The sequence below is a fragment of the Phascolarctos cinereus genome, unplaced genomic scaffold (assembly GCF_003287225.1).
Source record: "Phascolarctos cinereus isolate Bilbo 61053 unplaced genomic scaffold, phaCin_HiC Scaffold_4;HRSCAF=312, whole genome shotgun sequence".
Taxonomy (NCBI): Eukaryota; Metazoa; Chordata; class Mammalia; order Diprotodontia; family Phascolarctidae; genus Phascolarctos; species Phascolarctos cinereus.
The window spans coordinates 164723235-164738628 of NW_027555847.1; the positions used below are offsets into that span (position 1 = coordinate 164723235).

General features: G+C 35.3%; 1 protein-coding gene across 42 annotated transcripts in view; it reads left to right on the top strand.

Annotated features, from left to right (window-relative positions):
* RBFOX1 (RNA binding fox-1 homolog 1) overlaps nt 1-15394 on the top strand; it is a 1746265-nt gene that overhangs the window by 1696685 nt on the left and 34186 nt on the right. For 25 of the 42 annotated variants that reach the window (XM_078152767.1, XM_078152757.1, XM_078152768.1 and 22 more), the window contains one exon: nt 12296-12360. In XM_078152767.1, the coding sequence (XP_078008893.1) occupies nt 12296-12360 (65 nt within the window). Of the gene's footprint in view, nt 1-7598; nt 7642-12295; nt 12361-15394 lie in introns of all 42 variants that reach the window. The other 17 variants (XM_078152737.1, XM_078152744.1, XM_078152762.1 and 14 more) reach the window with 1 other exon arrangement.

Consider the following 15394-nt stretch of genomic DNA (forward strand, 5'->3'; position numbering starts at 1 on the left):
TTGGTTACTCATTTGAAAAGTTAAAAGATATTTTCATGGCTCTGTTTCCACTTGTATTTGTTAGAATAAACATTTAATTACTTATTTGTAGCAACAATAAGAAAAAAAAATATCATCTAACAGGGGAACTAGTAGAAAATTATGTTAAATTGTTACCATAAAATATACTTCAAATCTTAAACCTCAATCTCTATTCTCTAATCATTCCACTGCCCTTCCTCCCAAATAAAAACACTATCTGATTCTAGAATTTTATTTAAATCTTTCTGCATACTTTTTTATACCTGGTTTAAAAAAGATAAGATCATAATTAAACCTCTTTTTATTGATGCAGAGAGATTTCATCACCTTAATTATTATAGAATCAATCTTTCTCCAAAATACTGATGAAAGAAAAATGGTATGAATATTTGAAATTCATTAGGTGGAATTTAAAAGCATTACCCATCTGTATTTTCAATCACCCAAGAAAGCACCTCTGAAATACTTTATAGTTTGCGATATTAAACTAGATACATGATGAACAGTTCACATTTCTGAGAAAGGGTATTTTGATGGAAGAAAGTAAGGACACTGTATTTCTTACTTAATCCTTGATAAACTAAAATGGTTATAAAAGGGTTTTTTTTGAAATTCATTTAGAAAATGAAATTACTCCACTATCATTGATCTATATGTTTCTCCCTTGTAAGGTGGCATGCATACTCATATAATTTTTGAACTATAAAAACAGTTGGCTAGCCCAACATAACTAATTTTTGTACATCAAACCCCAGCCCATAACAGTATTTCAGTACATCTGTGATCGTGGGCAAGTCATTGCACTTACCTGGGCCTCATCATCCTTTCTGGAATAAAAAGAGGGTTACATTCTTAAACTTTTTCCACTGGCGACCCTTTCAGTGCTTCTTAAACTGTGAGTTGTGACCCCACGTTACCTCTAATGTCTATTCCAGCTTTAACATTCTCTGACTCTAGAATTTTAAAGGAAGATTCCATTTTTATTAAACACAGAAACTCACTTTCCTTAGAATTAATTCACTTTTTGTTATAAATAGCTGACTACAATTAAAATTTAAATGTGAGATCCTAGTCTGAAGGAACCTAATCTACTAGCCTTCCCAAAAGGAAGAACAGTAGTGACCTCTCAGAAACCCCTGGTTACCTACAATTTTCTTCAATGTTCCTTCAAAGTAGGATATTTATATTTTTGTGAAAAGTCTAGAAACAATATGGGAAATTATTTTTCTAAGATAAAACCCTGTAAAAATCACTTAGTATATGTTCTGAAAGTATGTATATTGATATCTGGTTTCATCCTGTTCTTATTTTAGAGGCAAGGGAAGCTTCTTTGTTATTTGGAAAAGAATTCAATGGGAATCCTTCTTTTCAACACTAAAGTCTTTTATATACTTGGTGGAAGAAAAATTGGACTGGGAGTCAGGGAATCTGAAGTCATATTCCTATATCTGCTCCTAATTACTTATATCATTGGCCTCAGTTTCATCATTTGTTAAATGAATATGTTGACCTAGATAATCTCTAGCTTAAGATCCAAAGGCTTGATCCTCTAAGACAAACAAGTGTCTTCTCTGCTTTAATGAAGACTTCAACATGTTTATTATTATTTCACCTAAATCAGAAGTTCTTAACTTTTTTAATATAATGTACCCCTTTGGCAGATTGGTGAAGCCTATGGACTCCTTAAGAAGGAGAATTATTCTAAGAAAATAATATTTTTAAATGCATAAAAATAAAACATCAAGTGCATAAAATAAAACCAATTATATTGAAATAAAGATGTATATAATGAGGATTCTCCTCCAAGTTCACAAACTCCTCCCAACCCCACCCCTGGCCAATCTATCCATAAACTCCAGATTAAGCTCAGTTATATTAAAGGAAAAAGACCCACTTGACATTGACACACTAAATCAGAAAGTAACTTGTGATGCAAGACAAAATGTTCCAGACAAAATGCACCTATTTGTAACTAAAGAAATGATATCCACAATTCAAGAACCACCTTTTTAACAATGAAGAATGAATCTTAGTGTTAGACTCAGTAATACCTGCGTATGTTTTCTCCTGAGGTATGGATAAACCCAAATTCTTTGGTGACTTTCTACTAAACCTCCACAGCCCTTTTCCTCCTTTTCCACAAAAACATATTTGCTTTCTCATCTGCATTATATTGTTCTCTATACCTGCAGTGTCTATCAAAGAGACTTGGTGAGGTCTAGGTGTATAGAAATTAGCAGAGAGTGAATCAACAGATGGTTCAGAATTCTGTATCTTCCTGCTGAGCACCAACTTGGATGGAATAACTAAAGTCCACTTAATAACCATTTAAAATGGTGTGAACTAAAGCTTTTTGAAGGAAAAAAAAAGAATTCTGAAAGGAAAATAGTCCCATTAAAAAGAGTTAAAAACAGTAAACTCTTTTGAGAGAAGAAAACAATTTAAATAGCTAGAAACACTAGATTAGCAGAAGTGTTAGGGAGGGGAGAGTACAGAGAGAATTACATCAACAAAAGAACAAAGGAAAATGAAATCAAATAAAAGAACTGAGAAACAGACAAAAGGCACTTGCCAAATAAAGAAGCAATAACACCAACACCAAATAAAGACAAAGAATCTATTTATAAATGAAAGGCATGATGCACTTATATTAGAACAATTTACTAAACATTTCGTTCTTCCTGTGGGAATGCTGAATTCCATAATTCATTTTGATTCTAGCCACTCTGATTTGAGAAAGGAGGATTACAAATAGGTGAGAGCTTCTCAAAGAGAAGCTAAGCCGAGCCCATAATTGTCGTATCACAGTGATAGAAGTAGATCATTTTAACAGTCAGTCAAATTTCCAGGCATAGGGGAAATCAAGGAAGATTCCAAACTGCATGGAACTTTGCTTTTAGATAGGCCTTCTTGTTTCTTGCAACCTTCCCCTCAAAAAAAGGCAAAATATATTTGAGCGAAGACCTCAGAGTAGCTGTTTCAAAATTCAATTCTGCTAAGAAACTAAATTTTTTTTTAGCCAAAAAGTTTATTCTTTTTTTCAGTGTTCTAATAGACTAAGGTCAGCAAGTTTATAGCACTGATGCCACTGAGAAAATTGTTTGTGCCCGCTTCTATGTCCTACCTCATACAGCCATTTCCCTTTCTTCCTATCCCTACCCCATTTATTCCCTTTCCCCTCCCTCTTATCCTTTTTTCTATTCTTTTTTTCCCTTTTCTCTATCCATGCCTCAAACTTGCCAGTTCCACCTGAGTTAAGTAATAATGGTAATTGTGACATATATTTATGTATTCATTTGTTACAATAAAAGCCAAAAAGAGAGATTAAGATCACTTACCATTAGTACTTCTCATTGTCTTTTTTGTTGTTTTTCTCCTACATTTTAATCTAATATTGTCCTTCCTTATTTGGAGAAAAGATTTAAAAGAAACATGATAACTATCTCCAAATATTTGAAGGATTGTTTAGGGTTGTTATGTGGAGGCAAAAGACTTGTTCTGTTTGACTCCAAAGGATAAAACAAGACAAATGTGGAGGTTACAGAACCAGATTTCAAGGCAGTATAAGGAAGAACTTAGTACTAGTTATCACAGAACCTCCTGAGCCTCAGTTTCCTCATCTGTAAAGTGAGGACCCATGATATGAAATGGATGATCATTAAGGTTCCTTCCTAAATCTTACAATTCTATGAATTAAGTCTATCCAATAATAGAAAAGGCTGCCTCTGAAAGTAGTGAACTGTCACTTCACAAGCTTCGAAATTGTAAAATTGTAAAAGGTATACTTGCACTGAGTAAAAGATTGGCCTCTAAGGTACTTTTCAACTTTTAAGATTCTGTGCAGTTAGGAATGAGTCAAAGCTGTCATTATTACTATTGCCTTATTCAAGGTTTTGAAACATTTTGATGAGCAGTGTATGAGAGATATGTTAGCTCAGACTTTTAAATTCCAGTTTTTAGATATTTCCCATTATAATAATTGACATTCATATAGTGCTTTAAGATTTGCAAAACACTTTATATTCAGAGTTTGAGTTTCACAACAACTTTGTAAGACATTTACCACAAGTACCATTCCTATTTTACAGATGAGGAGATTTAGACTTGGAAAAGTCAAGTGACTTGTGCATAGTTAACACAACTAATAAGTGTTGTAGGTAGAATTCAAATCCAATTTCCTTACTCCTAAGACTGGCAACTTTATTCACTCAGCACTGCTGCCTTCCCTAAGAAATTTCCTGCACAGTGTGACTTACACCAAGTCCTTCGGCTAGCCAGGAATAGAAAACTTTGGTGGTTGCTGTCAGGGAGTAGTAACCTGTACAGTCACTAAGGGAAGTCTCTACAAGGTTTTTTGCTTGTTTGTTTTAGTGTTTTGTTTTGTTTTTCACATGCAGCTAAACTCTATCATTTGATGCCATCACACTTATAGGGGATTTAAAAATTGTATTTGTATAATATGTGCAAGGATATATTGGTATAAAGCTTTATCCTACGTTGATTAATTTTTTAAAAATAGCTATTTTGAAATACGCTGATAGAATATATTTGTTTTGCTTTAACTGCTGCCCTTTCTCCCCAACCCCTGCTCAGTTTTACATTTAGATTCACTGATTCTTTATAGACCAGGAGGAAAGAAGAATCAGTCCATCTGCAGAAAGGGCTACATGCATAGGAATTAATTCTCTTTGGGGGATACAGTCACATATTTGACAAGGGTACAACATATGGAAAACTATAGAACTGTCAGGTGTTATAGCAATGAGGCAGAATTCTAGGTGATTTGGAGAGAGATGGACTATGTGAATTTTAAAGGGAAAAAGAAAAAAATCCCCCAGTGTTCAAAAAATTAACTGCTTAAAAGATGAGATAAAGTGAAATCGAGCAAGTTCTACTAGTAAACATTATAGGAGAACTCCTGTGTCCAGAAGGTTGTTCATTTGGAGCATGTGTTGTTAGTGGTAGCAATAAAATAACAGCTAGTATAAAGAAAGGCAAGAGAGGAGAGAGAGAGGGAGAGACAAAGGAAAAGAAAAGCATTAGGTAAAATATTGATGTATGTGATAACAACAATTTACTGGAGTCATGAAGGTGCCACCCTTTGTGAGACTCTTATTTCAGTTTGCCTTAGAAGGCAGAGGGCATTAAAATTTGCCTTCAGATGGATGAAATGGCTATGAATAGAGAGGAAACTGGTTTGTGACCTTAAAATGAATTTGTTGCTTGTGCCTTGAAACAGCATGACTTCTGAAGCAAGCACAGAATCACCAGATCTGATAAATTGTGGATGGCCCAAAGGGAAGCCTCATGCCAACATTGTTCTTAGGAGTCCATATCATAGGACTTTTCTTATACATCATAAGAGACTTCTGTTTGGTTCCTCAGCAATTAAACTCCCTTAAATCACAGCCAACATAGACTCAATTTATAACAAATGCTAAAGTGTAGGGCAGCTTGGGCGCAGTGGAGACAGTGCTGGGCCTAGAGTCAGGAAGACCTGAGTTCAAATCCAGGCCTAGACATTTACTAGCTTTGTGATCCTGGCCAAGTTATTTACCCCTGTTTGACTCAGTGTCTTCATTTGTAAGATGAACTGGAGAAGGAAACAGCAAACCACTCCAGTATCTTTGCCAAGAAAACGCCAAATGGGATCACAAAGAGTTGGACATGACTGAAACGGCTAAACAACAACACTGTAGCAAATAATGTTGTAATGAGGTTCTAGAACAATATCATCACAGCACATAAATAAAATGCAGTAGCTTAAATAATAGAAAATATTATATAAAATCATATTATCACTCAGTACTTCAGATTGGTATGATACAGTGGAAAGAACATTAGATTTGGAGCCAAAACATTTGGTTCAAATTCTGACTCTGCTTCTTACTAATTATATTATCTAGGGAAGTCACTTTACCAATCTGGGCCTTAGTTTCCTCATTTGTAAAGAAAGGAGGTTTAAACTGGGTAGTCTTAAGGTCATCCTATAATCCTCAAGGCCCTGGTTGACAACAGTGCTAATTACCATTTTTTAATTGAAGTAATGCCTTTCATCCATGGATCTGAAAGCCAAGAAGGAGTACCGGGGGCTTAATTGACATAGTAAGACTGAAGGGACAAGGATAGCTCAGTAATAAGTACCGGAAGTTCTGATTTCCTGACCTCTGACCTTAGCATAAATCTGTTCTATTCCATTCAATATACTGACTGAGTACCTGTTATGCACAAAGTACTATGTTAAACACTTGGCTTGAGAAAGAGAACACAAACATATAAGATGTGGCTCTTAACTTTGAAGTATCTTACAAGTAGAACAAGGCAGGCTATTCCTTAATTTTGGTGAGGGGGAAAAATGTAAGAGAATCAGTCATTACCTCTTCAATGCAAAAGGTCAACAATTTGTTGACCTCAATATAGGTTGTTGCATTAAATGAAATTAATTTAAGAAAAAAATCCAAAACACAAAACACACACACACACACACACACACACACACATTTTTAAGACAGGGCTCTATAGGGTGCTTACAATTAGGTATCTGTATTAGACCTTTGAGGAATTGGGGTAGAATCTCTCCTGTCACATGAAAAAACACACCTACCCTTAAATATTTTTTTCTAGCCAAAAGTTCCCCCCCCACACCAGTGTGTTCCATCATGCACAGAAGACAAAAAGTAATCTAGCCAGTGCGTGAAAGATGTGTTAGGCCTAAATGAAACACCTATCGCAAGTGTGTTCTCCTTTACTGTAAAAGGATATCATTTAATGTCCTTTATGAAAAAGAACTAAAAATAACAGGGCAGGATGGTAACTTCTTTACTTCATTGTGTTCTTAGTTTTCAAGCTGAGCCAAATGAACAAAACTTTGTGGGTCTTTTATCAATTTCAATTTGTTGAAAATATAGTTAAATATGATCACACTAGTACTATTATAGTGAGGGCATAATTAGTATGAATAAATTAATCCCTTTAAATGGTAGTGGTATTCAAATTTGGACTTCATATTTCTATTCCAATAAAATAAACAACTATATTTTACATAATTATAATTTTGTATAGTGTGAATTTGAATACGTGCTGCTACTGCAGGGCACTATTTGCCCAAATTTGGACCTCACCAAAATTGTATTACTTTATTCACAGTAATTAGCCCACAATCTAAAGTCTTATATGAAACTGAAGACACGAATATGGCTTTTACAAATGAGTAGTTAATATGACCTGTTTAAATATGTACTGAGGAATCAGAAGCCATGAAATTATCATTTCTTTTTTTAAAAAAAGCATGTCCATACCGTATATAGCAATTGCATTTTATGTGTTTTGCATTACTTTTCTTTCTTATGAATTCCCAATTCACATAAAATCACAATTAAGATTCAGAAAATATCTTTTTATGTCTTGGCATTTGGTTATCATCACACCTATCATGTATGTATAGCTATGTGTAGGTTGATCTATATATTAGTAGAAGCAAACTTGTAAATGAATTGCTCTGGGATTTTGTCTGACTGAAGCATTTTTATTTATTCCATTTTTTGCATTGAAAACATTACATTTCTGTTTCCTTATAGAGTAGTGTATCAAGAGCCTGTGTATGGCAATAAATTACTGCAGGTATGAAGTCCCAACTGATGGAAAAACTCATCACTTTGACTGTGGATTTGCTGTGAAATCCTACTAACAAGAAAACTATGGGGTGGGGGACCTTTTTTTTCCATACAGGCAAAGAAGGAAGGACCTAGGCAATGACATTTTCCAGTTTTGATTTTTATTAATTATAGAATCTAAATTAATATCTAAAAATTTATATTTATCTTCTAACATTCAGACCATAGTTATACTGACCCAAATCATAGCCCAGACACTACAGTCACTTTACCTGGCTTCACACCTTGATACTAAACAACACAATGGTAGATCGCCTATCTGTACTCTACACATCAATCAGGATGGATCATTAAAATCTCCAGAAGAGACAGAATAGCCACACCAATTGTTTCTTCCCTAGAAATGCTCAGCTTAAAGCCGTATTTTGCCATATTTGTCCAGTCCTACAACCAGGGGTTGATTTGGTGATTTTACTGAAGCTGCTCAACAATTCAGGGAATAAAATTGGTTGTTACACTGAATTGATTAGGTATTTGCCATAGTGAGTGGATTTCCCAAATTCAATCCAAATAGTTAAACCAGTAACCTAAACTAAGCCTCAAACTCAGCTTAGTGTTTTTCTGCTTTAATGCAGTAGGACCAAGCACTCTCTGCATCATTCTAATCTGGGCCCACACATTGCTCTCATTTACCCAACATTCTTTACCATATCGAAGGAATTCCCTGGGTTGGTGGATTTTGTTAAAGTCACTGATCTTACAAATGGAAATGAGGTAGTGGAACTATTAGTGTTTGGCTGCCTGAAGATGCACAACTTTTGGCCACTGTCATCTTGAACTTCAGTGAAACCAGATAATAAAAATAGACCCAAGAAAGTGAAAGTAGGCATTTTAAGACAACTCAAATTAGTCTTTCTTTGCTAGTTACTAGCCATCTTCATTAAAAATTGATGATAGCTCAGGTTAAAGATTCTTAAACAAATAAATTCGTTTTTCTTCATAGGAGTTTCTAAAGTTCTAGAGAAAATTCTAATTTTAAAAATTTGGGTCCAGGCATGTAGAAGCATGTCATATTCTTAAGACCAACTTACAGGGTTTCAGCAGCATTCCCTTTCTTCTCCTTCCCTCCCCCCATCTTCTGCCTACCCATCTTAAGAAAACCAAGTATGTGAAAACCTCAAGTTATTAAACAGATAAATTAGCCGAGCTATATTTCATTTCATAAAAGGATTTGCTTAAGAGTACTTTTAAATAGAAAGATCTCCCTGGTACATTTAGAATATAAATTGATTTATAGCAAATTGAGCCATATAAAGGAGCACATTATCCCTAAGGCCCCTAATGTACAAAATGAAGTCCAACTGAATTTTTAATACAGAATGCTTCTACTGAGCTATGCTATAGTTTTTAGGACCCAATAGCCACCTATAGAACAGATTCAGATTTCCTTTGCCTCACCCTAGATAACTCAGAAAATTCCTATTACTTACCCAAGGCACCAGAGCAAAGGTGTCAAATTTGCATCTGCAGATAGCAAGAGGCTGAGAGCCACTGCACCCAGATTAAAACGTAACTGGGAAATGTTTGACAGAATATATAAAACTACAGTACGACATAGATACTGTTAACTTGTGATTTTCTGAGTCAATATGTGGCCCACATGAAACCATTTCTTTTTGAGTTTGATACCACTCACTTCACTCAAGTATTATGAAATTAACTTTACAAATGGGCTCCTAGTGGTCTTACTCTAGCTATCAATATCTTTTTTTTTTCTTTCAGCACTTGGGGTTAAGTGACTTGCCCAGGGTCACACAGCTAGTAAGTGACAAGTGTTTGGTCTGAGGCCAGATTTGAACTCAGGTCCTCCTCACTTCAGAGCCAGTGCTTTATCCACTGCACCACCTAGCTACCCCTAGGTATCAATTTCTCCAGTGAGAAATGGAGGAATTTGACTTTTGATGTTTGTATATAGGATTTCATACTACAGCACTTTAAAATAACTAAATTTGTTTACAAAGAACTTTATATTTCTTCCACAGAATCTGAGAAATAAATGTTATAAGTAACATTGCAAAATTAAACTCTGCATTCTGCATTCTATTGTTTTCCTGTATAGTGATAATAGCCCCCCCCCAAAAAAAAATGAACAAACAAAACAAAAAACAAAACCTCACAATTGCCAAAAGATGTCATTTATTTTGAGGAACCAATTCTATGTGAAACTAGCCTGGCTACTGGGTAGTTAGGAACTCTCCTTGCTAGACAATTCTGTGGAACCTTGAAAGAGCTCTGGTTATGCTCAGTGAGCTACAAAATATGAGGCAATAAAACTGATTAGAGTCACCTGTTAGAGAAGCAAATTAAAGTAATTTGTAATTTTTTTTTATTATTTTACAGTATGTGCACATGTACACTGAGTTAATGCACAAATATGTCATGCTCTTAATAGGAATTTCGTAGGGAAAAAAATTCAAAGAAAAAATTTCTCAAAATGCAGACATCAAGATTCCTAGACACTTAATTTCTCCCCCTACCCCTTTTTGACATGTTTCAGTTATCAGCTAGATTTATGGTCAAGACCAAAATGTACTTCTGTTATTTTAGACCCATTGTCTCTTTAGGACTTTTATAAATTGTTGCCTTGATGTATAAGTGAGAGATTCTTTGAATAGACTTCTAAGAAACAAAGGATCCAGTTCATTGTTCTGTCTTATGGAGAGCCAGAAATGTCTCCTAGCATGACCATATCCATTAAATATGGCTAAAGGACTCCATTAAAAATTTCCAAGGGGCTGTATTCATTGGAGAGAAGAACCACAAATATAATGGCATAGATGTCGTATAAAGTCTGAACATGCCAACACAGACCATGTGAATTATTTTCAGGCATTTTCAAGATATTAGTTTCTACCACTCCCATCTTTGTCACAGTTGTTGACTCACATCAGATTCTAAGTATTGTTGGAGAGATGTGGGACCACAAAAATATTTACTGAGCTATTATACTCACTGAATCATAATTTCTGAGCCATGAGAGTACTGGTGGAATATATTCTGGAAACTCACATCTCAAATGTATTTCATTGTTAATGCCTCCCAGAAATCTACCAGTCAATTCTTGGCCTAACCTGACTTTCAAAACATTTGCTTGTACACTTGGTCCTTGGTTGTGAAATATAAAAGCTGAGAAACAGCACAAGTGAAACAGCATAAAGAACTCTAAATCTCTGTATCCCTATCCTGTAATATGACATTTGGCAGAAAATTTAACTTTTTACCAGTGTGAGAAGTACTTTTGGTTTTATGATATTTGATCCAGTCCTAGAACAAACTACTCAACTAGTTTTATTCCAGTTTCTGATCCTTGATTGGAAGGCAAACTGTTTTAGTCACACAGTGGTCTCTTGGACCTTTTCTCTTAACTCCTTTTTTTTTTTAACTTCAAGTATTTTTGTCCCAAAGTACCAATGGTCCCCTATCAAAATGACTTAATGGGACAATTTCTCATGAAATTTAAGATTGTCTTGGTTCAGCCCTGAGGGACTGCAAAGGTGGTGTTAATGCATGGCAATCGCCATTACACTCTAGTTTCGAATTTGATCCCCAACCAAGTTGAACTAACATATCCTGAAGAAATAGCAGGATTTACTTAGAGCACTTTCCATCTTTTGCCTCCTCATTTCTCACTAACCTGTCCCCAACTTGATACAGCAAAAATTGAAAGCCAAAAGAAGTTCCCACTGAATACCTGCTAATTTGGACTCCCCTGTTCTGACTCAGTACGAGAGTCCCTCTGACCTAAGTACTATGGGTATGGCCTGGCCAATGGTTATGTCATCCCAGCAGTGAGTCTTATATGTTAGGTGTGGGGCATGATTCCAGGGAATCATGGGATGATGAATTATCATTAGAATCTGAGTGGTCTTTGTGTTATCTATGGAGACTAGGTCCCATTTGTTAATTGTGCTAAGATCACTTGGAAATGGCTGATGCATCACCATGGTCTATTGAGCAAGAAGCTCTGCTGTTTTTGTAGTTTGATAAATCAATGCATCACTGCTCACAGTTCCTTTCAAATACGTACATTCGCTTGTCCTCTTTGCTTAATTGAACAGCTGCAATTACTGTTACATACAAGTGAATGTTAATTATTTTCACATTCCTTCACAATAATGATTTTATTTACAAATTAGAAGACTTTATCATGTTTTCAACATAAAACAAATACACTGGCTGAATCCTAGTGATATGTCATGGTGTGTGACTTATCATTGGCTGAAAATGTTAATTTAAAAAAATCTTTCCATACTGAATGTTGAGAAATGTTGACTAAACAGTATTAGTATTCACATGTAAGAATAAATAACATCCATACAAAATGTGTATGTGAAAGTTCAATAGAAAACTTGCATCCAAAGAACATTCCTATAGATAGATTTATTTAAAGCTTAAACCGTAACATGCAAATGGGGTTGATACTAAACTATTTAACTGTCCAGTGTGATTATTACTTATACCTCTATGTATTTAGTTTAAATTAACCTTGTAGTTGGAATGATAGTATTTGTGTAATAGTCCTTCGAGCATTGCTTCAGTGTCTGTCAGCTAATAATGCTTTTGATGTTTTTGCCTTCCTCATGTCAAACTTTTTTTTTTAGGGTGGTTATGCTGCCTACCGGTATGCCCAACCCGCCACCGCCACTGCGGCTGCCTACAGTGACAGGTAAGTCCTCTCTTATTATTGATAAGGATTTGTACATTTATGAAATTGATGAGAAAGGATATTATACCTTGATCTTGATGAAGCTGCATGAGTGGTAGAGAAAACACAGAAAAATTCAGTTGTATGGATACCAGTTATTATAGAACTATAAAAGAGGAGTATGAATGCTTTAACCAGATAAAATTCTAGGTCTCTGTCATAACTCATTAGGCAGAGATGGTTTGTGCCCCTTAACATACTCTCCAGATCTCACCACACACAAGTACATATCACACACACACACACACACACACACACACACACACACACACACACACACACACACATGCTACCTCATAGTCCACCACCAACATCATTTTATGGATTCACAGACTCAGAGTTGAAAGGCACCTTCAAGATCAGTCTCAACTTGTCTGACCTCCTCATTTTACAGATGAGGAAATTTAGGCCCAGAAAAGTTAAGTGTCTTGTCAAAGGTCACATGACAAGGTTTAATAGTAATAGCTATTTGTTTAACTCTGAGGCAGAAAGTGGAAGACAACCATTCAGGTAGTGACCTACCTTGCAAGTCTTTCCCCTTTTGCATCAGGACAAAGATTTCCTTCACTATATTTTTTAAATTTAGGAGTTAAACAAAAAGATTCAGCTCTCAGTCTGGAGCAGGGGGGAGGGGAGGAGTGTAAGGTGTGAAGAGGGGGCATATGTAGCAGTCAAAAGAAAATAGGCTGGTTTTGGTCATGCCCAGACATTACTCAGAACAAGAATGTGTCAGAATTTACCTGAAGTTAGAGACTGTCCTAGTGTGCTAGGAATTGTGTCACAATACAGAAAGGCTGTATGTATGTGTGTGTGTGAAAAAGAGAGAGGAGAGAGAGGAAGAGAGATGAGGAGAAAGAGGAAAAGAGAGAGGAGAGGGAGAGGGAGGGAGGGAGAGAGAGAGAGAGAGAGAGAGAGAGAGAGAGAGAGAGAGAGAGAGAGAGAGAGAGAGAGAGAGAGAGATTGAGAAGTTAATGTAGGGTCAGTAGGGTCAGTGCCATAAGTAGGAAGTCAGTAGTAATTTTTGTATCCATTGCCATAACAACAGGTCCCCTGGAAAACAGTATTTCAATTAAATGCAATTCGTCGATTCCATTTTCTGAGGACACATTGTGAATGTTAAAAATGCTCTGCATGCTTAGTTGCCATAAAGAGTGCTTCTTCTGGTAATGACATTTTTTTAAAATTAAACAATGTTTCATGAATAAATAAAAATTGCATGTGTGGCTGAGGCATGCTGTTATCTATCAGACAGGTAAGCAAGTTACTTTATATGACACTCCTGAACCAGTAACATCAGCAGCAGGCACTACTCTATACGCCTGGCCTGTCGTCTCTCAGTTCCTCCATAAGGTTAACAGTGGCGTGCTTAATCAGTAGTTTTCATTCCATTTTCACAAAGGTCTGTTGTTAGCATGTTGCAGCTATAGTATTCTTGTGTGATCTTATAAAGCCAGATAAGTTCCTGATCCTTAAAAGCTATATTTTAGCAATCACAAAACCAAACTTTTTTTAAGGCCATTTAGGCAACTACAGTTCAGATCTCACTATCTCTTGGAGCATAGAGTATTGTTGGTTTGGGCTTTTTTCCTTCTTCCACCCTCCCAAGAAAGTTTTCAAGACTATAGGAGACCTCCAAAGAAATCAAACAGTTGTCAGGATGCAGTTCTAAATGAATAAAGCTAAAATAATCATATGCCAAAGGTAAAATATCAAATTTTAAATATACTTCTGTCTTCAGAATTTTTTGATGCTGGATGAGAAGACAGACAGGGTCAACAAGGCTAATTAAGATAATGGTGAAATTGACAAACTCAGGATAGCTCTATAAATGAAAAGATTCCGTGACATTACAGTTTGCACACAGAAAATTCTCATGTTATCAATCATTAGTAATGCACTAAAACCCTAAATTACTTTATGACAATATATCTAGTATGCTAAATTTTCAAATATTCACATTGTGTGTAATTATAATGACAATAATTTCAGCCTTCTGTATAATTATAAGATTCTTCAATGTATTTATTTCTGAGTTTTTATCCATGTTGTCAGAATAAGTGTATACTTGACCTTATCTCCCCCCGGTTGAATAAGGTTAACTATAAATCTATAATTTAATTGCTTTCTTCCATGACAGCTTCTTAAACATTTTAAAATAAATAATGTAATGTTTTTCTTTTATGGAATTATTTGACAATTTGGATGCCTCGAACTGCATTTACCTCCTACAAATTAAAGTTTTCATCGAAGTTTTATAAAGGAGAAGAATTTGTGAATTTATGTGTAAAGTAGCTTCTTATTTGGTTTAAATATTTTTATTGCCCACACATATCACCGGGCAATGGCCCTTAATTTTAGATTGGTAAAATTTGAATACGTAATTCCTACTTTAGTGCAGCACTTTTAGTTCAGAAAAACTACTGGAATATTCACTTATCTGTGTAACAGTCCTTTTTTGATATTCAAACAATAGGCAGGTCTTGCACATCTGGTCTAATTGATTGCTTTTGATATTGAGTATAAATCCCAATTTAACTTATTTTTTAACATAATACTTACAGCACATGAAAATATAACATCAAGGCAAATGCAATGGATGGTACCCTAAATTGCCATGAAAAGATCATTCTTAAAATGCTATTTATGGTGTGGTTTGTAAAGTGTATGTATGTGTGACAAATTGCAAGGGTACATTTTGTGACAAGCCCTCCTTAGCAATGGAATAGGGAAAGGGAGGCCTATTTGGACAAAATATGTATTTGGGGGGGAAATGTGAGATTAATAAAATAATTCATGAATTTAGATTGAGCACACAAAGTTATTTAGCAACATCTAATCTAGAATTTTCTCTTAGTCTAGTTATACAAGATGTCCTAAAAGTCTATTAAAGCTTAAAACCACACTAAAACTTTTGGGACACCCTGTATAATGGTACCCTTGTCCAGCAAAACATCAAGACATCAGTAATGAGAAGCAACTAAGAGAGAAGAGACTC